The sequence below is a fragment of the Arachis ipaensis genome, chromosome B10, assembly GCF_059453495.1.
Source record: "Arachis ipaensis isolate K30076 ecotype BB chromosome B10, ASM5945349v1, whole genome shotgun sequence".
Classification (NCBI taxonomy): domain Eukaryota; kingdom Viridiplantae; phylum Streptophyta; class Magnoliopsida; order Fabales; family Fabaceae; genus Arachis; species Arachis ipaensis.
Genome location: NC_142435.1, coordinates 132,511,403 through 132,538,881, shown reverse-complemented (window position 1 = coordinate 132,538,881; position 27,479 = coordinate 132,511,403). Strand labels below are relative to the sequence as shown.

The window sequence follows — 27,479 nt, the reverse complement described above, 5'->3', positions numbered from 1 at the left end:
GACTTCTAGATGGGAATAGAGAGACTATGTCATTTGAGCTATACTTCGTTGACATATATATTAAATTATTAGTACACATATATTAATATTTTTAATTATTTAAAATTTTATATTTATTTTTATATGATTTTAGTGTAAAACATAAATAAAAAAATTATAATTGATAGATAGATAATATATAAAATTAATTTTTTAATATTTTTTAAAATATATAAAATTATAATTTGTTGATATAAAATTATAAATTATGCTTTTATTATTTAAATCAACTTGTAAATTTTTAGTGAACTAAATTTAAACTTAAAAAATAGACTAAATTGTTAACTATGAATTGAGTCGTAAATCGAGCCACAGAAGCTCAGTTCGACTCACTTTTAGACCCAGTTGAAACCATGAATTTTCTACGCGGAAAAAGTTTCCAACGTTGTGGACACGGCTAGCTGGAACCCTATTAATTCTATGGAACCTAACCTCTTTACCTGCCAACCATATATATTTGCGTGTTCATATGATAACATGTCCAGGTTCAATGAACCTATCTCACTCCCTCGCCCTCTTCCTTTCATTTTTTTACACACTGACTCAGACTTTATTCAAATCAATATCCACGCATCAAGCAACTTGATTTAGAATGCAGTTGCACGCAAATAAATGCCAATCTTGTCCAGGTTCGATGAACCTACCTCTCTTCAACACACTTTCCACACTTTCTTATTTCACCACCTATGCCATTCAGTTTTGACTTTTGACTGTCCGAAAAAAGAAAAAAAAAATCCATCAATATAACTAACAATTAAGAGCGATATTTATAATTATTTTTAATAATTTGTTGTCAAAACAATAATGTTTAACAAAACTAGATAAATTGATAATTAGTTTTTTAATAATTAGTTTTTTTTCTAATTATTCTTTCACTTTATCATAAATTAATTTATCCAATACAAAATTCTTAAGAAAATTCTCTATAATCAATAATTAAATACTGATAGTACTAATTAGGAGTAGATAATAACATCAAATGCTTTTATTATTTCTTAATATGTAACTAATAAATTAATATACATGCATAATTTCCTATCTAGTTAACTGGGATTCCAATAAAAACAATATACTCAAAGAAGTATTTCTCATTTTAATATATTTTCGAATTTAAAATACTGATAATTTATATGCAGAAAGAGACAGTTTTTTTGGTAATAAGGAAAAATGACACTTTGTTTTTCCTTTTTTAAATCGGTTTACAATATGACAATAATAATATAATAATGGTGCGTTCCCAGCTTGGGCACATTCATATGCACGTGGGTCACGTGACAAGCGTGCTTCCCTCAGCATAAATACGAAGCATTAGGAGATTTGACCACCTCAGCTGCAAGAAGAGGAGAAGCGAAGAGAAGAGAGGGGGAGAGAGAAAGAAGGGATTTAGAGAGAGAAAACACAGGAAATTTTCGAAAACCCTAATTCCCAAAGCTAAGCCCTAATCGTTTCTCTCATTCCTCTCGTCGTTTCTCTTCATCCAATCGCCACCGCTTAATCCATTCTTTCTCACTCATCTTCATCTCAATTGTATGAATTCGTAACCATTTCTTCTCCCTATTATTATATTGTTGGTTAATTTTACTCAATGCTGGTGATTGTTGTTGTTTGAGCTACAAATTTGAATCTTAAATTTTCGTATTGGTAGATCGCAAAGGGGTTTATACTTGAAAGACTTAGCTAATCCGTGATTATGGATTTCATTTCGGGACACCGTCGACTTTCTTAATTTGGATTTTCAAAGCTTAATTGTTGAGACATTCTTTCCATTTTGTGATGATAATCTTATCAGTGTATTGAATCTTAACAAATGTTTTGGGTTTCTTATGGTTTTGTGGCGCTTCTAGCTGTATTCAAGTGCTGCTACTGCTACGTTTGATTTTTTTTTTTTTTTTTGGTTAGTAGTGTTTGGCTTTTTTGTTAGTTATTTTATTTCTGGACTTCGTGTAGTGTAGTCTCTGTTTTAAAAGTAAAGATTTATTTATTTATTTATTTTTTTACAAGTAGTTATGTGGAACTATTTGTTGCTGTTTCTATTTGGTGAAAACCATTCACCCATATTAAGTTTGTTTTTCGCTTTTCTTTTTCCCAGAAAATTCAGCCATGGTTTTCTGGGTTTTTGGCTACGGTTCACTTGTGTGGAACCCAGGATTCGAATTCGATGAGAAAATTATCGGCTACATTAAGGATTACAGACGTGTATTTGATTTAGGTAACATAAACATTCTTCCTCATACATTGGTATTTATATTTCTGCATATCTTTCCCAGTTGCATAAACTGGCATTTCATATTTGGCAGCATGCATTGATCACCGGGGTACACCTGAAAGCCCTGCAAGAACTTGCACGTTAGAGGAGAAAGAAGGAGCAATTTGCGTAAGGGCACATTTTTTTCCTATTGAATGTTGTAGCTATAGGTTTGCTTCAGTAGTCTATTGCCTTAAGCAGTGGATGATTATGTTGGTTTTTTCTTATATGTATTTACTTCTTTCCAATTTTGTTTCAGTGGGGTGCTGCTTATTGTGTCAAAGGTGGCGCTGAGAAGGAAAAACTTGCTATGCAGGTGAATTTTCCATAACCTGAAACTATTTCCATATTTAACTGTATTCAGCAATGCTTAATTATATAGTAATGATTTTGAATCTTGAAACTGTTTCCTTTATATTAATTTAGTGTCAATTTATAATGATGGTATCTTCCATGCATTTAAGGGTTTTTTTTGGTATGTAATTATTTAAGGATTCTTTTGCCATTTGTGTTATACTAAAATGCCAGGCACTGCTTAAGAACTGAACACTTTTTTAGAACTAATGGATGTTTGTACTAGCAATCCTTGCATCCCCATTTAGGTATTAGCTTCACATTTTCACTCTTATTTGTTTTGGTAATACTTTCTTCTAATTTTTGGGTCTTGTAGTATTTGGAAAGGCGAGAATGTGAATATGATCAAAAGACTCTCGTAAACTTCTACAAGGTGAGTTACCTGCAAATTTTAAGGAGTTTTTTGTAATTGCTTTCTATTTATTTAACTGTTAATTGTTCTTATTATTATTTCTAATTTGTTGTCTTTCTGATTCTTTAGGAAGGAGAGACACTTCAACCTGCTTTAACGGGAGTGATAGTGTGAGTTGTCAGATATTGTTTTCCACTTTGTAATTTTCTTTAGCTGATTGATCAAGCAATGCAATTACTTGTTTATGTAATTTAGGTTTTATTTCTCAACTATGCTAATGGAACTTTCATCAATTTGTTCAGATTTACATCTACGCCGGATAAAATTAACAACAAATACTACCTGGGACCTGCCCCTCTTGAAGACATGGCTAGGTAAATCTTCTTTGTAGATTTTCCTTCTATTTTTTAACACAATCATTTCTATGCATTCACAATCTAATGCTGTCTGCCATTACACATATTAAGGAATATAGAAGTTATGGTGGGAAGTTATTAAATATGATTTGACACTTGAATTTTTATTGTTAGTTGAATAAATTTACTTTATATTATCAGTTCATAGAAAGTAAATCCATTTTTTAATGTGGAAGCCATGTTCTATCTCTGGGCTTACCAAGATCTGCTTATTTATTTCAGGCAAATAGCAACTGCCTATGGTCCTTGCGGAAACAACAGGGATTATCTTTTCCTTTTGGAGAAGGCCATGTACGATATTGGTAAGTCATCTAGAGCATCCACCTTTATCATTTCTACACATGAAACCATAAAGCATGTTAATGAGTTGCGATGTTTGATTTTGCAGCCCACGAAGATGACTATGTAATAGAGCTAGCTAATGAAGTAAGGAAAGTACTTGGAATGGGGAAGGCACTACCAAAGGACAAAAAGTTGGTTGGAGCAACATCACAACTTCAACACCCTCCTCATGTACCTATTCCAACCCTTCAGCTTCATCCTCTTCCAGAACCCATTGCTTTGGATAGCTGATATGACCAGAGGTTACTGAAAGATGATGCTGAATTATGGACTAAACTAATTCACCCTGGATCCTGCTAAATGCTAACCCCATTCAAATTCTTCTAGTACCCTTTATTTCTCAAAAGAAAAGCATAAGAAATATATAACTGTTCTACCTGTTTTGACTAGTTTTAGAGGCACTCTTTTAAGCCCTTCTACGGAGGTACTTCTCAGGTTTGGTGAGACAAAATAAGACCATGTTTTGAATTAGAAGGAATTTGAGGATACTTTACACCTGCAGTGCGATTATTGAAAATGTTCCGAGGCATGTAATACTTGAGTTAGTAATGTATACTTGACTACTTGAGCTTTTGTTCAATTAACTTGACTTTTCTTTGTCTTGTCTACTTGGATGTACTGCGTATTTTATCTTATTGTTTCGGGTTGTAACTTGAGAGTGGATTATTTTCTTATTGATGGAGTTTGCAATTGAGTTCGTAGTTTGTTATCGGTTGATTGGAAGTGCCATTGCAAGCTCTAATATTATTCTCTAAAGAATTTGTCATTTTCCACTGATTAACTTTCGGTTAAACGACAAAGTGAAGATTGCAAATAAGTTTTGATTCAACAAATAATGATCATATAAGACTTGAAGCCCAAGTGATCGAGTCCATCGTCCACTCCACATAAGTCAGCTCATTATACTCACAAATACATCCACGTTCAAGAGTTCGTTACATAAATAAGAAAAACAAAATCCATCATAAAAAGGGTGAAACATTCACTGATATTTCATTGTTTTGAACTAATATTGGTGCACCATCAGAATAATTGTTAGATCATAACATTGGAGATCTGACAACCATAAACTAATGGTATTTATTCTTCACGTTTTAGTCCTAATTATATATGTTTATTTTTAGTCTAGTACATTAACCTAATATTTACAAAATGAAACAGAGTCTTTATCCAACCGATCCTGTGTTAGCACTGAGTGGAGGTGATCGAACCAACCAAGAGCTTAGTAAAATCTGAAGCATGCAGTGCAAACTGTCACTAAAATAAGAACAAAACAGATAAAAATTAGACTTAGTTTCAGCTATGCTTTTCTTCCTTATCAGCACCTTTCCCTTGGTTCAATCACTATGTTCTCTTCGTCTCTTTCCACCTCTGCTATTTCTTCATTTGCATTCATAGATCACATTGCAAGTTCGGACACTTTCTAGTTATTCGATCATAATTCCTTATTTACTTCCTCTGCATATGTATATTCTTTTGTATCCTCCATAAGATATATCTATTCCTATTTTGGTGGAAAGGAGAGAAGAAAATAGAAAAAGGTTGAGTGGGATAATAACAATAATTTTGTATAAAATTCATGGTTAATGTAGTAGACAGATAATAAATAGCACAGGAAAGTTTAGCTAAAATATATGAAAAAAAAAAATGTTTGAGGGCCAACATTTTTATTAAAATCTAGTCAATAGTTAACTAACAAGAAAAAAAGTGTGTAATCCCATAACATTAGATATGATCTCACACTATTAAAAATATTAATGATAATTAATTAATGGTTACAAATTACCAAATGTACTAGCCTCTAGCACTACTATAAAAAAAAATAGGTGCTGCAATTGATATTGGTATGAAAAATCCGTGATCCAACTATCATTCTAATTATATGCCAATATTAGTAGCAGCACCCAACACACACCTAAAAGTCTTAATTGACTATTGATATGATTAGTTTATAAAATAAGATCAAATCAATTCCAAATTGAGAGATTCCAATGTCTCAAATTTTTTCTTTAATTAGGTTTTGATTTGATTTAATTTCATAAACTTATTATTATGTTAATAATCAATTAAGACTCTTAAATGTGTGTTGGTGTGCACTTAACATATTACATTAGTAAATTTTGACACCATCAACAAAAAAAAGTGATCGAAAGACTAACATGATTAATTTAAAATTTTTAAAAAACGAATTTGATTGAAAAAATTTTTCAAGAACCAATTTGAAGAACGAGTGATTTTTCAAAGACTAATTTGACCATTTGCCCATTTTTTATTCTAATTAGCCATCCCATCATTTTTTATTCGAGACATATTTTTTTCAAAGCAACTACTAAAATAAAGATACAAAAATATCTTTTCATAAAGTTTTGTTTAAAAATTTGACTTATTTACTTAGCCATATTTTAAATAAAAATAATATTTTTATAATATTAAAAAATCTAACCATATAATCCATCAAAAAAGAATAAAAAAAAAACATTTTTATACGAAGACAATTATAAAATTTTACGATAGTATCACGTTTTTTTCAATTCACTCCAATGATTTGTCACCAAAAAACAATTCACTCCAATGACTTATGATACAATAATTTTTTTCTTGAAAGCAAATTTCTATATTTGCCATTACATTTAAAGTTTGTCATTTACCACACTATTAATATATACTTTTCAATCAACAAACATTAACAATACATTAATGATCATACGTGTCACTTGTTATAAGATTATTTGTCAGTGAAATACATGATATTCTTAACCACCTAAGACAATGCCACCACAAAACTCACCATATATTTATTGTGATGTATGTTATATAAGATCTTGCTTGAGGAGCAAGCAGTTGCTGCAGTCAGTATCTATATACAGTGCCATTCTCCTTCCTCATTTTCACGGAAAGTAAACCCTGATCCCAATTTTCACTTCATCAATTCTTTGAGATCTCTCTCTCTCTCTCTCTCTCTCTCTCTAAGAATGCGTTGCGCTACAAATCCAATATACCGGTTTCCCAAACCAGCGAGAAATTGGTTGGATCTTCCCTACGAATTGACAGCGGAAATCATGTCGAAGGTAGGTGCGTTTGACATCTTCGCCAATGGAGTCGAAGAAGTGTGCACTCTTTGGCGTAGGGTTTGCAACGATCCGTACACGTGGCGGACTATACATATCGGCTACTACTTAGGGCTCCGCGGCCCCTTCAAACGGAAATGGATTATCATGCGCAAATTCGACGACAGTTTTCACCGTGCAATTCGCCGCAGCTGCGGCCAGGTGGTCGATTTAAGCCTCCAATATATTTTCTTTGTTGATACGTACGTACATTTCTGCTTCCTAAGCTGAAAATTTAATTTCCTTTCTTCTTTTTGAATTTTATCTGTTCCTCCAACATTTTTCTTATGGGTATCTATGAATTTTATCTGTTGTCGCCCTAAATTTTCTTGATTCGTCGTTGCAGGGGATGTAGTCTGCAACAACTACGACGGCTACAACTTGTCAAGTGCGATAATACAGAAATATTGATTGAGATGGCTAAAGGATTTCCTTTGTTAGAAGAACTTGATATAAATCTGTGCGATATGTATGAAGCAAGTGTTACTTTAGAAGTCATAGGTCAACGTTGTCGTCGTCTAAAATCATTGAAACTTAACATGGGTTGTTCTGAAGGTAACCAAGAAGCATATGCTATTGCAAAAAATATGCCGAACTTAAGGTATCTACAACTATGCATGAACAATTTGGATAATAATGGCTTGAGTGCAATTTTTAGTGGTTGTCCTAATCTTGAATATATAGATTTAGGATGGTGTTCCAATGTTGATTTGGAAGGGAGCTGGTTGGCGCTAGAATATGCTGACAAAATTGTGGATTTAAGATATTTGCATGCATCCATGGAGGACTACGGGAAAATGTATGATAGAGGTCGACCTAGTGCTTTGCTAATGGACTATTATTACGATTTGCAATTTGGTGAACCTTTTGATGAAAGAGGGAATTTTATTGGCTTCATTCATGATTTAACACTTGTATCTGAAGATGAATTAAAATTAGAATGGAAAGAGGAAGTAGATGGCATATGTGAAATTGCAATACTTCAAAGATGGCATAGGTCAAGGAATGTTACTAGTTTCAAGGAGTTTAGAAGATACTGTCAAGAAACCAAGAACACGAAATCATCCAATGGCAAGAAACATGGAAGAAGGGCTTGGAAGATTAACTATAAAAGTCTATATCTTTAGTCTAAGGAATGCATTTTTTTTTAATCTTTAATCTGGTCACCACCTTCCTTGTTCTTCCAATTACTGAAATCTGAATATCAAATTAAAGGAACACAGATTTAGGTCTCCATCACCTAGTCCTCTTGATCTCTGTTTTTCTCCCTTTTCCAATCTCACTTTCTTTTTGGATCCGGTTTCTGAATCTCGCTTTCTTTCTATGTTTCTTTTATTTGGAAAACAAAGATAAATAAATTGATTTTTCTTTTGATTTGTGTTTCGTTTCTGTAAAGAAAAGGAATTAATTGGGTTATGATCTTTTGCTTTAGTGAATAGTGGTGATGGATGGAAGAACTTGATACTGATTTAATGTGGTGATGAAGAAGAAAGATAGAGTTAAAATTGTTGTTTTTACCATGTGGTTACTATTATCACTTATTAGTTATGCTACACATTTATAAAAAAATTTAGATTTATCATGATTTTGTTTGATAAAAACTAAATATTTAGATATTATAATAGAAAAGTTTAAAAATTAAATAAATAAAGTTTAAAAAAATTTTGATTGAAAAAAAAAATTTAATATATTTTTTAATAAAAATATGTATAGTATATTTGTATAGGTTTTTTAAGAAGAAATTTTAAATATTAAAAGTAATTTTCGTTTTATTTGAATAGAAAAAGAAGTTTTTTTTTTAAATTAAATTACATAAGGACATGTCCAAAAATAAAGTTGCATCATTTTCAATTTTTGAGAAGCTTTTAAACCATATTCGTAATTTTACCAAGGTATGATATTCTTATTGCAATTATACATAAATCTTAAAGAATATCCTATCATAATTGTGAACAAAATAAAGAAAAAAAAAATCTCTATAATTAACATGAAGCTCATAATTGATGACAAATAATAAAAAAAAGTAAAGATCTAGAATTAAATGTAAAAAGAAAAAAAATTGAGAAATTTTCCACATACAAGTCTTTTCACATACAAGTCATACAAGTCATTTATTTCTTCTTCTTTTTCTTTCTCCATGCCTCCTCTTTTTTTTCTCCTTCTTCTTTTTCCGTGCCTCTTCTTCTTCTTCGTTTCTGCACGTTGTTCTTCTTCTTCTTCTTCTTCTTCTTCTTCTTCTTCTTCTTCTTCTTCTTCTTCTTACATTCTCTTTCTCCTTCTTCATTTACGTGCTTTTTTCTCTGTTTTCTTTTTTCGTTATTCTCGATTTCCATTATTTTTTAACATCAAACTCTGAAATCGTTTTTGAAGAAAAAGAAGCAGCAGAACAGAAGATGAGGAGGAGAAAGAGAAAGAGTTCTGCATAAGGTGTACTTCAACAAATTTTGGGTGTATTTCTTAAATCCTTTGGGTGTATTTTCGTAATCCTTTGGGTGTATTTCTGTAATTCTTTGGGTGTATTTATGTAATTGTTCGGGTGTATTTCTATAATCGTTTGGGTGTATTTCTGAAGTTCCATTATCTTCAAAACGATTTCAAAGCTTGATTTCAGAAACCATGAAAATCGAAAAAAAATGAAGCAAGAATACCAGTGATAAACACAGATAAAACAACGAATGAAAAGACAAAGAGAGAACGCACAAAGGAGATCAAATTTGACAAGAAATTTGTTTTCATGGAAGAAGAAGAAGAAGAAGAGTAGGAGAAGAAGAAGGAAGAGGAGGAGAAGAAGAAGGAGAAGAAGAAGGAAGAGGATAGGAGAAGGAGGAGCACGCCATGGAAATCGTATATGGGTCAGCGTGTTTTTTGTTAAGTTTATCCCAACTTGTATGATGACTTGTAAACCAAATGACTTATATGTGTAGCACTCCTCAAAAAAATTATACTTAGAAGGTGTGTTATTAATGGAGTCTAATCCCTGAAAATACAACTCACAAAACAAATATGAAAAAAATCAGGCACCTGACGAAGTAAAAGAAAATTAGTGGTGGCAGAAGAGTTTCCTTCGACCGACGGAAGGGAGCGGCGGTGGAAGGAGTTACGGGATTAGAGCGACGGAAGAGAATGGCGGCAGCAGAGCATCCACAAAGGGCTTTCGAGTGACAGTCAGAGTCACCACTAGAGGGAGTCACCGCTGAGAAGATGGTTAGGGGAAAATTAGGGCTCTTCATCTTGGATAGCAGCAGCGATGGAAGAGGGAGTGCTGGAAGAGGGAGTGGTGGGGTTCTTCGCCGTCAATACGTGTTTAGGATTATTTGCTAGTATTTAGTGTTTACGGAACCGCGAGAAAGGTTTCATGTGAATTGGAAGAGTTTCAAAACTGTTTGGGACAAAAGATTTTTTGGAATCTTTTGGCCACACTTTTAAAACGTGTCAAAAGCAAGATTGCGAGAACATGATCGGTCAATAAACTAGTAAGGTCACTGATTTAATGGTTTATTGGTTTGATTGGAATTCAACCGGTTTAATCAAATATTAAATAAAATTATTAAAAAATCTAAAAATAATCTTAAATATATAAATTCAATAATTTCTAACTTAATAAAATTTAAAATTTCACATAATAAATTATCCATAACTATAAATTATCTATAACTTAATATTAGAGGTTCACAAACAACTTCAAACATCAAAGTTTATAACTAAAAAAAACGCACATAATGACAAACACATAATGTTCTACGTTCAAAAGAAACAATTCTAGCAAGTTTTCAACTAATCAAAAGTGCAACTCATCACAAATCATAATCATCATTAAGTGTTCCAATATCTCTATCATAAATAGATAATCCAAAGCCACCATCTTCAAAAATATCACCAAAAGAAGCTGTATTTAAATAATCAGCGACATCAAGCAAATCCACATCAACTTCCACATCTCCTCCATCTAATAAATAAAATAAAAAACCAAAAAAAAAAATTAAAGTTATAACTTTACGACATATATCTTTAGTAAATGAAAGAGGTTTTGCTATTTCAATCACCTTTAGGATATGAAGGCATAGCATTATCCGTGTAAATTAAATTTTCAATGCCTTCAATGCCTCCATTAATAAATTCAGGATCATCTTCATCCGCCATTACCCAAAAATTTACTGTGTCAATGCTTTGAATGTCAATTGGATCATAATTCTTCTTCTTGCGATGCAATCTAGATTGAAGGCGTAGATTATAAGTCACATAAACAATGTCACTTAGCATTTGATACTCTAATCGATTCCTCCTCTTTGAATGGATTTGTTCAAAGAGGCTCCAGTTCCTCTCACATCCGGATGATGAAGATGTTTGATGAAGAAGACGAATTGCCATTTTTTGCAAATTAGGAGCACTCCCACCAGGTCCAATTGCAGCAACGACGTCCAAAGTAGGTTGAAAGTAAGGTGATTGAATTGCGTTGAATGGAATACGTGCATCAATGATCCATTTTGCAAGCCCCAACTTAACCTTGTGCACAACTTGTTTACTGGCCAAGACACTTTTTAAAGTTGGTTGAGAGCCTGGCGTAGTCCTTCCCTTAAAATAACTTCCAATTGGAGTAGCAAGAATAGCTCTTCTCTTTCCTTTGTCTCCCATTGTTGCAGGAGCCGGAGGTTGTACAGGATTAGGCTCACACTCTTCTTCCGCTTGTGTTTTCACATCATAACAATCACTTGCAAATTTTTTTTTTTTCTGCCTTATTTTTTTTGTTTTCCTCCAAAAGCCTTTTGAATTGAAGTTCAACATCTTCAGTTACTTTGTTACAAACTTTAATTTGTCCAAGAATTTTTGCAAGATGATATTTCATTCTATATATCCCCCCTCCATTGTAAGTATTCAAGCAGAAAATATATGTATATTGAGTCTTGTTATTTTAGTCATACTTCACTGTAAAGTATTGCCAAGTTGGATCAGATTTACCTCTAGAAGAACCAGTTTGAGAATCTTGAACAGCATTATCTTGTGGTTGTGGGTTACTTTGGAATTGTTCCATCTGTAACATACAAATTTACAAACAAATAAATTCAGCAACCAAAATCATGTATAAATAACAATAACCTCAACAAACAATTACCTTAGAAAATCAAAATTAAAAAATAACATCAAAAAATCATGAACAAATAAATAACCTTAGAAAATAAAAAATCATGAATCCAAAATAACCTCAGAAAATCATGAATTCAGCAACCAAAATCATGAAATCCAGCAAATCAAAAAATCATGAACAGAAAATTAGAAGGCGGCGAGGAGGAATAACAGAGTATTACTTACCGGCGGCGAGCAACGGCGACGACAGAGGAGGCGAGGTCGGCGATGACAAGGACGCGGTGGAGGCTGCGGTGGTCAAACCCATCGCTGCTGTGGCTGCGGAACGCGGTGGTTGCGGGACGCAGTGGCGGTGGGCTGCTCGATTGGTGGTGGTGGCTGCAATGGTTCTCAGAGAAGAGAGGAGAGATGAGTGTGAATTGGTGATTTAGGGTTCAGACTTCAGCACTTTAGCCTTTCTTCTTTTCTTTTTTTTTTTAATTTTTATAGACAAAACGACGACGTTTCAGAGGGTGTATTTCCGAACCGAAAACTCTCTAAAAAATCGGACGGTTCTACCAGTTTACTAGTTAACTGCTAGTTCGATTGGTTTTTTCATCGGTCTTTTGCCAGACGGTTTATAGACTTATCTGGACCGACTAGATAACTGGTTTCTGATTAATCCGGTTGAATCGGCCGGTCCGGTTCAATTTTCAGAACCATAGTCAAAAGAGTTACAAGAATGGCCACGTTTTTTAAATGTCACTATACCAAAACCATGCCGCCACGCTTTAAAAGCGTCTCTATTTCTCGTCCACATAAAAGCGTTGCTACTAATCCCTTTCGCCGCACTTTTAAAGTGTGACAAGAAAAAACGTAATCGAATCTCTAAACAATTGTCACGCTCATAAAATTGTGGCCATTAACCTTTTTTTGTCCCACTTTTAAAACGTGACCACAAACCTATTTTCTTGTAATGAATACAATTATTTATTGTATTATTTTAATTGTTAATGTATTTTTTATTCTATTAGCCATCCTATCTTTACTTATTCCAGACATTTTTTTCAATTCACTCCAATGATTCATGATACATTTTTTTTTTCTATCTGAAAGCAGATTTCTATATTTGCCATTACATTTAAAGTATGTCATTTACCACACTATTAATATATACTTTTCAATCAACAAAGATTAACGATACATACCTTAATCATCATACGTGTCACTTGTTATATAAGATCTTGCTTGAGGAGCAAGCAATTGCTGCAGTCAGTATCTATATACAGTGCCATTCTCCTTCCTCATTTTCACGGAAAGTGAAACCCTAATCCCAATTTTCACTTCATCAATTCTTTGAGATCGATCTCTCTCTCTCTCTCTCTCTCTCTCTCTCTCTCTCTAAGAATGCGTTGCGCTACAAATCCAATATACCGGTTTCCCAAACCAGCGAGAAATTGGTTGGATCTTCCCTACGAATTGACAGTGGAAATCATGTCGAAGGTAGGTGCGTTTGACATCTTCGCCAATGGAGTCGAAGAAGTGTGCACTCTTTGGCGTAGGGTTTGCAACGATCCGTACACGTGGCGGACTATACATATCGGCAGCTACTTAGGGCGCCGCGGCCCCTTCAAACGGAAGCTGGTTATGATGCGCATATTCGAGGACAGTTTTCGCCGTGCAATTCGCCGCAGCTGCGGCCAGGTGGTCGATTTAAGTCTCCAATATGTTTTCTTTGATGATATGTACGTACATTTCTGGTTCCTAAGCTGAAAATTTAATTTCCTTTCTTCTTTTTGGTGTGCTAACTTTACTTTTCGTTTGATTCGGTTCGATTTCATTGGATTTTTATTTTAATAACCATGTTACATAGATCTATTAAACAAAAGTTAAATTATACTTATGTAAAAAAATTAATATTTTATTAAAATTATATTAAGTGTATACTAAAATTAAATATATATTGAAATATAAAATATATATTAAAAATAAATTAAGAAGATTGTTAGGAGTCAGCAAATTTTGTAATTTATAACTATTAATTAGTGATCATCAGTATTTTTAATGGTATGAAATTACATCTAATAACATAAAATTACTCAGTTTTTTTTTGCTAATTAAATACTGGCAAGATTTTAATAAAAATATTGGTCCCTAAACTTTTTCTAAATTAAATTATATATATAAAAAGTTAGCCATCAATATTTAATAGTGTAAGTTAAAAATATATTGTTACATTATTAATTAGACTAAAACAATTGGACTAAAGATTAAAAATGATAATAAAAAACAATAAATTCTATTGGTCTTCTAATATTTTTCTTATGGATATCTATGAATTTTGTCTGTGTAGCCCTAAATTTCCTGGATTCATCATTGCAGCGGATGTAGTCTGCCACAACTACGGCGGCTAAAACTTGCCAACTGCGATAATGCAGATGTATTGATTGAGATGGCTGAAGGATTTCCTTTGTTAGAAGAACTTGATATCACTTTATGCGATATATGTGAAGCTAGTGCTACTTTAGAAGTCATAGGCCAACGTTGTCGTCGTCTAAGATCATTGAAAGTTCACATGAGTTGTTCTGAAGATAACCAAGACGCATATGCTATTGCACAAAATATGCCAAACTTAAGGTATCTACAACTATGCATGAACGATTTGGATAATAATGGCTTGAGTGCAATTTTTAGTGGTTGTCCTAATCTTGAATATATAGATTTAGGATGGTGTCCCAATGTTGATTTGGATGGGAGCTGGTTGGGGCAAGAATATGCTGACAAAATTGTGGATTTAAGATATTTGCATGCATCCATGGAGGACTACGAGAAAATGTATGATGACGGTCCACGTACTTGGCTAATGGACTATTATTACGATATGCAATTTAGTGAACCTTGGGATGAAAGAGGGATTCTTATTGATGAAATTGAAGATTTAATACTTGTATCTGAAGATGAATTAAAATTAGAATGGAAAGAGGAAGTAGATGGCATATGTGAAATTGCAATACTTCAAAGATGGCATAGGTCAAGGAATGTTACTAGTTTCAAGGAGTTTAGAAGATACTGTCAAGAAACCAAGAACACGAAATCATCCAATGGCAAGAAACATGGAAGAAGGACTTGGAAGATTAACTATAAAAGTCTATATCTTTAGTCTAAGGAATGCATTTTTTTTAATCTTTAATCTGGTCACCACCTTGTTCTTCCAATTACTGAAATCTGAATATCAAATTAAAGGAACACAGATTTAGGTCTCCATCACCTGCTCCTCTTGATCTCTGTTTTTCTCCCTTTTCCAATCTCACTTTCTTTTTGGATCCTGTTTCTGAATCTCGCTTTCTTTCTCTGTTTCTTTTATTTGGAAAACAAAGATAAATAAATTGTTTTTTCTTTTTATTTGTGTTTCGTTTCTCTAAAGAAAAAGAATTAATTGGTTTATGATCTTTTGCTTTAGTGAACAGTGGTGATGGATGGAAGAACTTGATATTGATTTAATGTGGTGATGAAGAAGAAAGAGAGTTAAAATTGTTGTTTTTACCATGTAGTTACTATTATCACATACTAGTTATGCTACACATTTATAAAAATTTTTAGATTTATCATGATTTTGATCGATAAAAACTAAATATTTAGATATTATAATAGAAAAGTTTAAAAATCAAATAAATAAATTATGTACTAAAAATATTTAGAATAGTATGTAAAACTAATCAAGATAACATCTAAAAAAATTATCAAAAAATTGTGTTTCACTACTTGTGAATTATGAATATAACTTATGGGGTTTAGGACGTTTGATTCAATAGGATATCCGAATAGTTATTCTGGATAGTATGGGTGTATTGTGTTTGAGAAATTAGTAGTATTTTATCTAGTATGGGTGTATTGTGTTTGAGAAATTAGTAGTATTTTACCTTGGATGTTCATTTTTTAACTCATATTGGACGAAATAAATAGCCCACTGTACACATTATACAAATATTATATTGGCTCCCTAGCGAGATTCTATCTTAAAATATTTTTGTTGTCTCTTTAATTTATTAATAATATTATTATCAAAGTTTTTCAATCATTCGTCTAATTACTTTTTTTAATCAAAATTATTATTGTTATAAAATTCATGTTCATAATACACTAAATTAATTTTAAATAATTTCAAACTAACATACATCATGCTAAGAGTCAATTTGGATTGATATTTGAAAATGTATGTTTTTTTGTAATATATATTTTTAATAAAAATATGTTAAAATATGTATTTTATATTTGTATAGGGTTTTTAAAAAAAAATTAAATATTAAAAGTAATTTTTGTTTTATTTGAATAAAAAAAAAGTATTTTTTAAAATTAAATTACATAAAAAGACATGTCAAAAAATACAGTTGCATCATTTTCAATTTTTGAGAAGCTTTTAAACCATATTCGTAATTTGACAAAGGTATGATATTTTTATTGCAATTATACATAAAGCTTAAAGAATATCCTATCATAATTGTGAACAAAATAAAGAAAAAAAAAAGGGTAAAATATACTTTTTGTTTTTAAAATTTGACAAAAGTTTTAAAAGTATCCTTAAGTTTTATTTTGTTTCAATTTTATTCCAAAAGTGTTCGATTTGCATCATATATACTCTCGACGGCTAAATTTTCAAAAAAATTAAGACAAATATAATAATAATGCATGAAAATTATGCCTGATTTGCTTGTGTTGAGGATTGTTCTTATGAAATTGTTGTTGAATTGGTCTTAAATTTTTTGAAAAATTAGCCGTTTGGGGTATATTTAAAGCAAATCGAAAACTTTTGGGATAAAATTAAAACAAAATAAAACTTAGGAGTATTTTTAAAATTTTTGTCAAATTTTAAGGACAAAAAATATACTTTACTCAAAGAAAAAAAAATCTCTATAATTAACATGACGCTCATCATTGACCACAAATAATAAAAAAAAGTAAAAATCTAGAATTAAATTTAAAAAGGGTTGATAGGCATTATAATTTGCCATATAAGGATAGTGATAAATTTACATTTTATGGTATTTATCTGCTTTAAATGAGTGAAATTTATCGACTTTTTTTACGTTTATTCATTGAAATAGTATAGTTTTGTGAATTTTTTTTAATTGTGATTAATGATTAAAAATATACATTTTAGGCTCTTAAATTGCTAAATTTAATTCACTTTAATTTCATTTGATACCTTAATGTGTTTGTTGAGTGATTTCAGGCTTATAAGGCAAGGAAGACTAAAAAAAAAGTGAAGAAAAATGATGCAAAAGTGAAGAATTCATGAAAAAAATAAAGATTGGAGTTCCTCATGGCCTTGCGTACACATGAATTTCAAGTTTCGCATACGCATAACTTATGCTTACGCATGAATACCAATTTGCACGTACACATGGTAGATGCGTTTGCATGACTGTCAGCACAAGATTTACTTAAAATGGCATGTGGGTCGTGATTTCAGGGCTTTCTTGAACCCAATCCAACTCATTTCTGAAGTATTTGATGTTGAATTCAAAAAGGATCAAGAGAAGGGGGGGGAATTAGTATAGTTTAGAGCATGTCTTAGGATACATTTCTAAAGAGAGAAGTTCCCTCTTCTCTCTAGAATTTAGGGTTCTTAGGTTAATTTCTCCTTAGATCTAGATTTTAATTCTTGTTTTAGTTTCATTTTCTTTATAATTTCTTGTTTTAGTATCATAATTTGTCTATTTTTTCTTGTTAATTTTTCTATTTTACTACTTTTTAGTTTATGAACAATTGTCAATTTTCAATTTTCTTTAATGTAATTTAATATTTTATGTTCTATTGCTATTATTATTATTCTTATTTTTTTTACATTTGATAGTTTTAGAATTTACTAATTCTTGCCATTTATGATACTTTATGTTTCAATTCAACTAGGTATCCTTTAAAAATGGTATAATATTCAACTTTTTATTACAAAAATTTAAAAAAAAATTTAAAATAAACACATCTAAAAATTATGAATAGATTTATTGTCTTTTTAAAATTAAATACACATTCAAAATACAAACTAAATAAAACTGAAATTTAAAATTTAAATTTTAAATTTCTGTTTCATATTTAATATATTTAATTATTAATATATTATAATTTAAATACATATCTAAAAATAAAATTATTCAAAATTTAAAATTTTGATTTTAAAATTATAAAATAAATTTTAAATCATCTAATTATTAACTAAACCCGTACAAAACATTCAAAAAAGTCGTCCTCGGCGCACATAGAAAACCTCAGAGGCACACATCGAGAAGTCATCGTCCGCCGTCGTTCATCTGCACCACCTTCCTCTTCCGCGCTCATCCTCGACTCTGCCTTCCTCTTTCTCGGTGCTCATTCACAACGCCACATTCTCTTTCGTTACTTCGTCGCCGCCTTCTTCCTCTTCGTCGCTGTTCGTCCGCATCAACGTCGCCACGCCGAAAACTTACCTAAGGTTTGGATGGGTCTTTGACACCATTACTTTTTTTTATTATTCTGCATAAGTTTTTTATTTTTTTTGAAATAAAAAATCGAATAAGATGGCCTGAAGAGATTTTCATATATATTATAATGTTAAATTATTTTTGCATGTGCAATTTTGGAAGTGTTTCAAAAATATTTTTTGTATAACTTTATAATTTTAGATGTGTTACAATTATTTTTTAATGTTTAAATTTAAATTTTAGATTTATGATTTTGGATGTGTTTCAAAAATATTTTTTGTATAACTTCATAATTTTAGATGTGTTACAATTATTTTTTAATGTTTAAATTTAAATTTTAGATTTATGATTTTGGATGTGTTTTAAAAATAATTTTTGTATAACTTAAAATTTTAGATGTGTTACAATTAAAAAACAAAAATTGAAAATATTTTAGTTTGTGTATATAATTATATTCGACCATTTATCACTAGAAAGTCATAAAACAGATCCTGTATTTTATCAAAGGTACAATAAGTAAGGGATTAATTTTTTTCTAAATGCACTGACTTTGAATTCTTTTTTTTTTTTACAGATACAAATTAGAATATTGTAGTAGAATAGAAGAAAGAAAAAAACCGTGTTATAGAGAGAAGAAACGTAAAAGAAGAAAATAATAACTAACTATAAAGTGGGTAGGAAGTTAGAGAAATTTTAGTTTTTAAAATTTAAATTAATTTTAATTATAAATGTGTATCCTACAAAATAGGAATATGTTTTAATTAAAAGATAATTAAATAATATTAAAGACTCATCAAAGGCTGAATTTTATTGTACAAGTAGCATTTTCCTTTATGTTTATGCACTCTAGGTATTTGATACAATGCTTGAATTAGTTTTAGAGTAAATTTTTACATTCTTAGCTTGAAATTGGAAAATTAGGTGACATTGAGTCATTAATGTCCAATTCGGATTGGTAATCTAAAGTGGTTAGTTAATCTTATCTCCATTGGCTCTAATTGTTTGCTAATTCAATTAGCAAATTGATTAGGACTTATGGATTAGGTTCAACTATGCCTATTTGACTTTCTCCCGATGTAGCAGATGACGAACTAGAATTACTCTTGATAATTGTTATGTTATGATTAATGATAAGGATAGAAAATTTTGATTCTCAATCCTAGCCAAGATGCCTTTTTAGCATTTGTTAGCTTTACTTTCTTATCATTTAATTTTTTGCCTTTTTTTTGCCTTCAAACCCCTTATGCTAATAACCAATAATACTCACATCTCACTATAATTCATTTAAGAGACGACTTGAGATTTAATACTCTCGATTTTTATTGGTTTGCATTCGTGACAAACAAAATTAAACTCTGATATGGGTCATTTGCTTATTTGAAACTTTGTTTGCAACGAGATTCGAGTTTCATAACTTGTGAATTTCTGAACTGATGATTGGCCCTCGTCAAGTAGGAGATTGTGTGTACCCATTAGAGGATAACCCGAGAGAGGTGTGAGATTGTATAACCAATTATTCCTTATAATGTTTATACCTCCGGTATATATAGCACAAGAATTCTCTAAAGGTGGTGAATAATTTGGAGGTAATACAGCCATGTAATGGGAATTGCCGTCGGAATGTCCTTTGTCAACCTTTGACCCGAAAGACTGGTCGAAGCCTCTATTTCAGGTCCTCTAGAGAAATTTTCACTGTCGCTATTTGACGTATTCATCGACGTTGAAGTTCTATCTGTCGTAATTAATCTACCACTGCGTAATCACCTACATCTCTCGACACAATTTTAACCTGGAGGTCTCACCAAGTGTGTCAATTTGTTTCACTCGTTTTTTTATTGACTTTAATAGGTGGTGTCAAAACAAGTTTGTATTAAGATCTCAATTATCGGTGAGCAGATATGACTCCTTTGAAAAAAGAGTGAGCTCGATTCAGGAATTACTTAATTAGTGCCGAAACAATTTATATTGAGATCGCTAGTGGCAAACTTATGATAAACGATAAAAGAATAAAACATTAAATAGAAAAGATGATGAAAACATAAAATGTTAATTAAAGCCAAGGAACAACAAAATATAAAGGAAATAAATAACAATAAATGGAATAAGCAAAAGAAAGCAAATAAAAAAATTGACTTTCAACACTCACATGCACTTACACTGCATGTTCTTCCGTTGCGTCACAGAGATTGGGAATTTCATGAGTTTATGTAATGATCTAGTGTTCCTGAAAAATGAAGTCCCAAACTTCTCCTGAATTTCCACTATTTATAGACCATGAAATTGAGTGATCCTGGAGCATGTCGTCTACGATCCCATTCCCTCATTTTTCTCAGCCACTACCTTGCCTTAACCATGAAAAACCTTTATCTCCAAGTTTTGACATTCACTTCTCCCTTGGTCCTCAACTCCTGACTTTGCTCCTCAAATTTCGTTCCCATATTCTCTTCTTCAGCCTCAAAGGTCGAGTAGCGAGCCTTGATACTCAAGAAAAATTAATAACTACCCTTCAATTTCGACACTCTTTGTCCCATCTTTCGTCAAATTTTACTTGTCCTCTCTGTTGCCACAGTCTAAATATCACGTTTATGGACGAAACTACAAATGGTCGAAAAAAAAATTTTGTACCAACAGTTTGCAATTAAGATTTGTGTAAATACATCTCATTACTATTACAAATGAGGTATTGTTATCTAAAATTGTAAATAATTTTAAGAATGTATATGTTTTGAAGTGATTACCCAGGCTAATAAGGTCGAATAAGCTTGTAATAAAGGTAATCCAAAAGTCTTGTGGGCGCGTTTGGATAGTGGTTAGGGATACTTACAAACAACTTCAAACCCAAAGTCACCAAGTGCATGAGTATGATGAGTGTCACTTAGAACAAAATGTTACTAGAAATGAGAATTTATAGGCGAATTAAGAGCTGATAACTACTACAAAATAGGATTTTTCATGGCAGGTTGTGTGATAATTAATGCCCTCAATGACAGAATCTTTTTTGTAGTAGAAAGTCTTTGAATGGAAAGTTACCAATATGCTTCCCCAAGTCCGCATGAGTAACAGGTTGAAAGGTGATGGAGAGACTTAATTACAGCGAGGTACCTAATCTGGCCTTTTGGGCCTATTTTAGACCTTAGTCGACGGTGATTTTTTTTTGATACCACGAGCATCTTCCATGTAGGCTTGTGAAAACTTGAGCTACTAGTTCATGATTCATATAGGAACAATATATATGAATAAATAATGAATTGAATTTATTTATTTAAAAAATTTGGCCTTTTATTATTGAAAATCTGAAGAGATACTACATCAATGTGAAACTGGGTAGAAATTTAATAGCCACAAATAGGTTTATGGTGCTCAGACTATTCAATAGTCCCAGCGATCTGAGCTCATGAAAATCTCACAAAGTCGAAATCGGAGCAAACATAACTACATATCTCAGATTTTAGGTTTTCAATTCACACATTGATTTGTATTGAAAATATCTAAAGGCTTTAATCAAAGCCATTTAGTATTTGCCAAATTCTCTTATTAATTAAACCTCTAAATATTAAGTTCTCTCCTAAGAGCACTTGCATATTTTAAGCTAGATAAGTAACCAGGATCAAATTCTTTGTAACATTACATGCATATTTAAATCAAATGTCTATTTCTGCTGTTAACTGCTAGAAAAGAGTTAAAACAATAGTATTAATTTAGTTTCAACTTTCAATAGGCATGGAGGCTTTCAATTTTCTTCTGAGTTTTATAAAGACCTATTTGCAGCATGCTCTATGGCTTATAATTAGGCAAACTTCAAAGATTTAGAGTTGTATTACGTATATGGTATACTAATTATGATATAAATTGAACGCGCATATATGAAATAACATCAAATAGAATTAAAGTGCACAAGTAAATTAATAGCTGTTAAAAAATCATAACAAATTATCTTTTCTCAAATCAAGTTTATATTAAACACGAGGCCGCACAATAGAACAATGTAAATTTTGGATCACCGTATTCATTGGTGCTATAAAAAGTAAAAACTATCCCAAAAAAGGCTAAATAACATTTACTGATTTTAAACTAAAGCCTCTCGCAGAGCATTATGTTTTACATTGTTCAAATCAGACTAAAGAAATAAGTAATCATCTAGTTAATCATATTTATTGAAAGAATACATTAGGATAAAATCAAACATATTATAGAAAACTAATTCAAACCTACCACATCCTCGCTGAGACGTTGAAACTCTTCTTCGAGAATGTGCTGGTGATCTTTGAACTTGGAGATCCGCTGGTTCAAACCTGCACCTCTCAGCCTCTGCACTAGCAAAATGCAAAAAAGAGGAACAATTTATGTCACTGCAAGGCAACAGCCTACCAATCAACAATAATTAACACGCCACACGAAAAAGGCACCTGAGGCTGAGAGTGAAAGACAGAGTCATTTGGATCCTCACACCAGAGTCATTAGGTTCGAAACAGCTTGATTAGGGGAAGGGAGCAGCCCGGTTCAAAGCATTCCTCTGTAATTTAGGGTCACGCCCAAAATTACCTTTTTCAAAATAAGCACTAAGTTCAACAAATATGAAAATCATAATGACAATCATAGTCCAAAGCGAAATGCAATCACAATGACCAAAGCGAAATACAACTTACGAAACAAATATGACAAAAATCAGGCACCTGACGGAGTAAAAGAAAACCAGTAGTGGCAGAAGGGTTTCCTTCGACCGAGGAAAAGGGGCGGCGGCGGAAGGGGTTACGGGCTTGCAGCGACGGAAGGGAGTGCAGCAGAGGGAGCATCCACGGAGGGCTTTCAATCAACAAACATTAACAATACATTAATATACGTGTCACACTTTTTTTTTTTTTTTACCAAAGATATGAGCCTCGAACCCGCAACCTCTTAATATACGTGTCACTTGTTATAAGATTATTTGTCAGTGAAACACATGATATTCTTAAACACCTAAAACAATGCCACCACAAAACTAACCATTTATTTACTATGAGATATGCAAAATAAACAAAATATTCAATGATATATGTTATATAAGATCTTGCTTGAGGAGCAAGCAATTGCTGTAGTCAGTATCTATATAAACAGTGCCATTCTTGATTCTCCTTCCTCATTTTCACGAAAAGTGAAACCCTAATCCCAATTTTCACTTCATCAATTCTTTGAGATCTCTCTCTCTCTCTCTCTCTCTCTAAGAATGCGTTGCGCTACAAATCCAATATACCGGTTTCCCAAACCAGCGAGAAATTGGTTGGATCTTCCTTACGAATTGACAGTGGAAATCATGTCGAAGGTAGGTGCGTTTGACATCTTCGCCAATGGAGTCGAAGAAGTGTGCACTCTTTGGCGTAGGGTTTGCAACGATCCGTACACGTGGCGGACTATACATATCGGCTACTACTTAGGGCGCCGCGGCCCCTTCAAACGGAAGCTGGTTATGATGCGCATATTCGAGGACAGTTTTCGCCGTGCAATTCGCCGCAGCTGCGGCCAGGTGGTCGATTTAAGTCTCCAATATGTTTTCTTTGATGATATGTACGTACATTTCTGCTTCCTAAGCTGAAAATTTAATTTCCTTTCTTCTTTTTGAATTTTATCTCTTCCTCCAACATTTTTCTTATGGGTATCTATGAATTTTATCTGTTGTCGCCCTAAATTTTCTAGATTCGTCGTTGCAGGGGATGTAGTCTGCAACAACTACGACGGCTACAACTTGTCAACTGCGATAATACAGAAATATTGATTAAGATGGCTAAAGGATTTCCTTTGTTAGAAGAACTTGATATCACTCTGTGCGATATATATAAAACTAGTGTTACTTTAAAAGTCATAGGCCAACGTTGTCGTCGTCTAAAATCATTAAAATTTAACATGAGTGGTTCTAAAGGTAACCAAGACGCATATGCTATTGCACAAAATATGCCAAACTTAAGGTATCTACAACTATGCATGAACAATTTGGATAATAATGGCTTGAGTGCAATTTTTAGTGGTTGTCCTAATCTTGAATATATAGATTTAGGATGGTGTTCCAATGTTGATTTGGAAGGGAGCTGGTTGGCGCAAGAATATGCTGACAAAATTGTGGATTTAAGATATTTGCATGCATCCATGGAGGACTACTGGAAAATGTATCATAGAGGTTCACATACTTGGCTAATGGACTATTATTACGATTTGCAATTTGGTGAACCTTGGGATGAAAGAGGGATTCTTATTGATGAAATTGAAAACTTAACACTTGTATCTGAAGATGAATTAAAATTAGAATGGAAAGAGGAAGTAGATGGCATATGTGAAATTGCAATACTTCAAAGATGGCATAGGTCAAGGAATGTTACTAGTTTCAAGGAGTTTAGAAGATACTGTCAAGAAACCAAGAACGCGAAATCATCAAATGGCAAGAAACATGGAAGAAGGGCTTGGAAGATTAACTATAAAAGTCTATATCTTTAGTCTAAGGAATGCATTTTTTTTTTAATCTTTAATCTGGTCACCACCTTCCTTGTTCTTCCAATTACTGAAATCTGAATATCAAATTAAAGGAAGAACAAAGAATGCAGGTTGGTCTCCATCACCTGCTCCTCTTGATCTCTGTTTTTCTCCCTTTTCCAATCTCACTTTCTTTTTGGATCCTGTTTCTGAATCTCGCTTTCTTTCTCTGTTTCTTTTATTTGGAAAACAAAGATAAATAAATTGTTTTTTCTTTTTATTTGCGTTTCGTTTCTCTAAAGAAAAAGAATTAATTGGTTTATGATCTTTTGCTTTAGTGAATAGTGGTGATGGATGGAAGAACTTGATACTGATTTAATGTGGTGATGAAAAAGAAAGATAGAGTTAAAATTGTTGTTTTTACCATGGGGAAAGTCTAGGAGGCCAGCAGATTTATTAAAAATTTGACCGGCACTTAGCAGCAAAAGGAAAATGAGTGATTATCCACCGTTAGATGAAATCTCACACCATTAAATACACTATTGATGGCTAATTGATGGCTATAACACAAAATCTGCTGGCCCCTAACACTCCTCTTTACCATGTAGTTACTATTATCACTTATTAGTTATGCTACACATTTATAAAAAAATTAGATTTATCATGATTTTGATTGACAAAAACTAAATATTTAGATATTATAATAGAAAGGTTTAAAAATTAAATAAATAAATTATGTACCAGGAATATCTAAAATAGTATCTAAAACTATTTAAGATAATATTTAAAAAAATTATCTAAAAATTGTGTTCCACCATCGGGTGAATTCTAATTATAACTAGAACTTATTGTATGAATTATAATTATGAATAGAACTCATTATATCGCATTAGAAAACACATCTTAAAATATTTTTGTTCTCTCTCTTTAGTTTATTAATAATATAATTATCAAAATTTTTTTCAATCATTCGTCTAAATTAATTTTTTTAATCAAAATTATTATTGCTATAAAATTCATGTTCATAATACACTAAATTAATTTTAAATAATTTCAAACTAACATACATCATGCTAAGAGTCAATTTGGATTTATATTTTAAAAAGCATTTTTTTAATATATATTTTTAATAAAAATATGTATTTTATATTTGTATAGGTTTTTAAGGAAGAAATTTTAAATATTAAAAGTATTTTTTTTTTATTTGAATAGAAAAAGAAATATTTTTTAAAATTAAATTACATAAAAAGAACATGTCAAAAAATAAAGTTGCATCATTTTCAATTTTTGAAAAGCTTTTAAATCATATTCGTAATTTTACAAAGGTATGATATTCTTAGTGCAATTATACATTAATCTTAAAGAATGTTCCATCATAATTGTGAACAAAATAAAGAAAAGAAATCTCTATAATTAACGTGAGGCTCATAATTGACCACAAATAATAAAAAAAGTAAAGATCTCCAATTAAATTTAGAAAGGGTTGATAGGCATTATAATTTGTCATATAAAGATAGTGATAAATTTACGTTTTATGATATTTATTTATTTTAAATGAGTAAAATGTATTAACTTTTTTTACGTTTATTAATTGAAAAAGCATAATTTTGTGAATTTCTTCTAATTGTGCTTAATGATTAAAAATATGCTTTTTAAACTCTTAAATTACTAAATTTAATTCACTTTAATTTCATTTGATGTCTTAATGTGTTTGTCGAGTGATTTCAAGCTTAGAAGGCAAGAATGATTTGAAAAAGTGAAAAAAAACATGCAAAAGTGGAGAATTTATGAAAAAAATGAATATTGGAGTTCCTCGTGGCCATGCGTACACATGAATTTCAAGTTGCGCGTATGCATGGTAGATGTGTATGCAACTATGCATGACTGTTAGCACGTGATTTACTTAAAATTGCATGTAGGTCGCGATATCAGGGTTTTTTTGGGCCTAATCCAACTCATTTTTGATGTATTTAATGATGAATTCAAAAAGGATCAAGGGGAGAGCATTAGTGTAGTTTAGCGCATGTTTTAAGTTACATTTTTAGAGAGAGAAGCTCCTTCTTCTCTCTAAAATTTAGGGTTCTTAGATTAATTTCTCTTTAGATCTAGATTTTAATTCTTGTTTTAGTTTAATTTTCTTTATAATTTCTTGTTTTAGTATCTTAATTTGCCTAGTTTCTCTTGTTAATTTCTCTATTTTATTATTTTTTAGTTTATGAACAATTATCAATTTTCAATTTTCTTTAATACAATTTGATATTTTATGTTCTGTTATCATCATTATCATCTTACATTTGGTAGTTTTAGATTTTACTAATTCTTGCCATTTATGATATTTTATGTTTTATGTACTCTAGGTGTTTGATATAATGCTTGAATTAGTTTTAAAGTAGATTTTTACATTCTTGACTTGGAATTGAAAAATTAGGTGACCTTGAGTCATTAATGTCTAATTCGGATTGGTAATCTAGAGTGGTTAGTTAATCTTGTCTCCATTGGCTCTAATCATTTGCTAATTCAATTAGTAAATTGATTAGGACTTATGGATTAGGATCAACTATGCCTATTTGACTTTCTCCCGATGTAGGAGATGACGAACTAGAATTACTCTTGATAATTGTTATATACTAGTGTATGTTCCCGTACCCTGTACGGGGTAATACA

General features: G+C 31.6%; 4 protein-coding genes across 4 annotated transcripts; all 4 read left to right on the top strand.

Moving 5' to 3' along the window:
- The first annotated feature begins 1,281 nt into the window (after window positions 1-1,281).
- On the top strand, window positions 1,282-4,354 carry LOC107622968 (gamma-glutamylcyclotransferase 2-1). Its single transcript, XM_016325052.3, has 9 exons — window positions 1,282-1,566; window positions 2,129-2,248; window positions 2,337-2,413; window positions 2,544-2,600; window positions 2,955-3,011; window positions 3,120-3,160; window positions 3,293-3,364; window positions 3,629-3,708; window positions 3,795-4,354. Exons 2-9 carry the CDS (start codon window positions 2,140-2,142, stop codon window positions 3,977-3,979), a joined length of 678 nt encoding a protein of 225 aa, XP_016180538.1. The 5' UTR covers window positions 1,282-1,566; window positions 2,129-2,139; the 3' UTR covers window positions 3,980-4,354.
- A 2,245-nt stretch (window positions 4,355-6,599) lies between these two features.
- LOC107621060 (putative F-box/LRR-repeat protein 9) lies at window positions 6,600-8,034 on the top strand. Its single transcript, XM_016323103.3, has 2 exons — window positions 6,600-7,058; window positions 7,202-8,034. The coding sequence occupies exons 1-2, from the start codon at window positions 6,721-6,723 to the stop codon at window positions 7,980-7,982; spliced, it is 1,119 nt and encodes a 372-aa protein (XP_016178589.1). The 5' UTR covers window positions 6,600-6,720; the 3' UTR covers window positions 7,983-8,034.
- Window positions 8,035-13,256: 5,222 nt separating this feature from the next.
- Window positions 13,257-15,206, top strand: LOC110268260 (putative F-box/LRR-repeat protein 9). The gene is made up of 2 exons (XM_021114168.2): window positions 13,257-13,661; window positions 14,299-15,206. The coding sequence occupies exons 1-2, from the start codon at window positions 13,324-13,326 to the stop codon at window positions 15,074-15,076; spliced, it is 1,116 nt and encodes a 371-aa protein (XP_020969827.1). The 5' UTR covers window positions 13,257-13,323; the 3' UTR covers window positions 15,077-15,206.
- An 8,294-nt stretch (window positions 15,207-23,500) lies between these two features.
- Window positions 23,501-25,093, top strand: LOC107621061 (putative F-box/LRR-repeat protein 9). The gene is made up of 2 exons (XM_016323105.3): window positions 23,501-23,918; window positions 24,062-25,093. The coding sequence occupies exons 1-2, from the start codon at window positions 23,581-23,583 to the stop codon at window positions 24,837-24,839; spliced, it is 1,116 nt and encodes a 371-aa protein (XP_016178591.1). The 5' UTR covers window positions 23,501-23,580; the 3' UTR covers window positions 24,840-25,093.
- Window positions 25,094-27,479: the final 2,386 nt, after the last annotated feature.

Coding starts and splice junctions, on each gene's coding strand:
- LOC107622968 (XM_016325052.3), top strand. CDS start 2,140: ATGGTTTTCTGGGTTTTTGGCTACGGTTCACTTGTGTGGAACCCAGGA. Junction 2,414..2,543: donor AGAAAGAAGGAGCAATTTGC/GTAAGGGCACAT, acceptor ATTTTGTTTCAG/TGGGGTGCTGCTTATTGTGT. Junction 3,365..3,628: donor CCTCTTGAAGACATGGCTAG/GTAAATCTTCTT, acceptor TATTTATTTCAG/GCAAATAGCAACTGCCTATG.
- LOC110268260 (XM_021114168.2), top strand. CDS start 13,324: ATGCGTTGCGCTACAAATCCAATATACCGGTTTCCCAAACCAGCGAGA. Junction 13,662..14,298: donor TATGTTTTCTTTGATGATAT/GTACGTACATTT, acceptor TCATCATTGCAG/CGGATGTAGTCTGCCACAAC.
- LOC107621061 (XM_016323105.3), top strand. CDS start 23,581: ATGCGTTGCGCTACAAATCCAATATACCGGTTTCCCAAACCAGCGAGA. Junction 23,919..24,061: donor TATGTTTTCTTTGATGATAT/GTACGTACATTT, acceptor TCGTCGTTGCAG/GGGATGTAGTCTGCAACAAC.
- LOC107621060 (XM_016323103.3), top strand. CDS start 6,721: ATGCGTTGCGCTACAAATCCAATATACCGGTTTCCCAAACCAGCGAGA. Junction 7,059..7,201: donor TATATTTTCTTTGTTGATAC/GTACGTACATTT, acceptor TCGTCGTTGCAG/GGGATGTAGTCTGCAACAAC.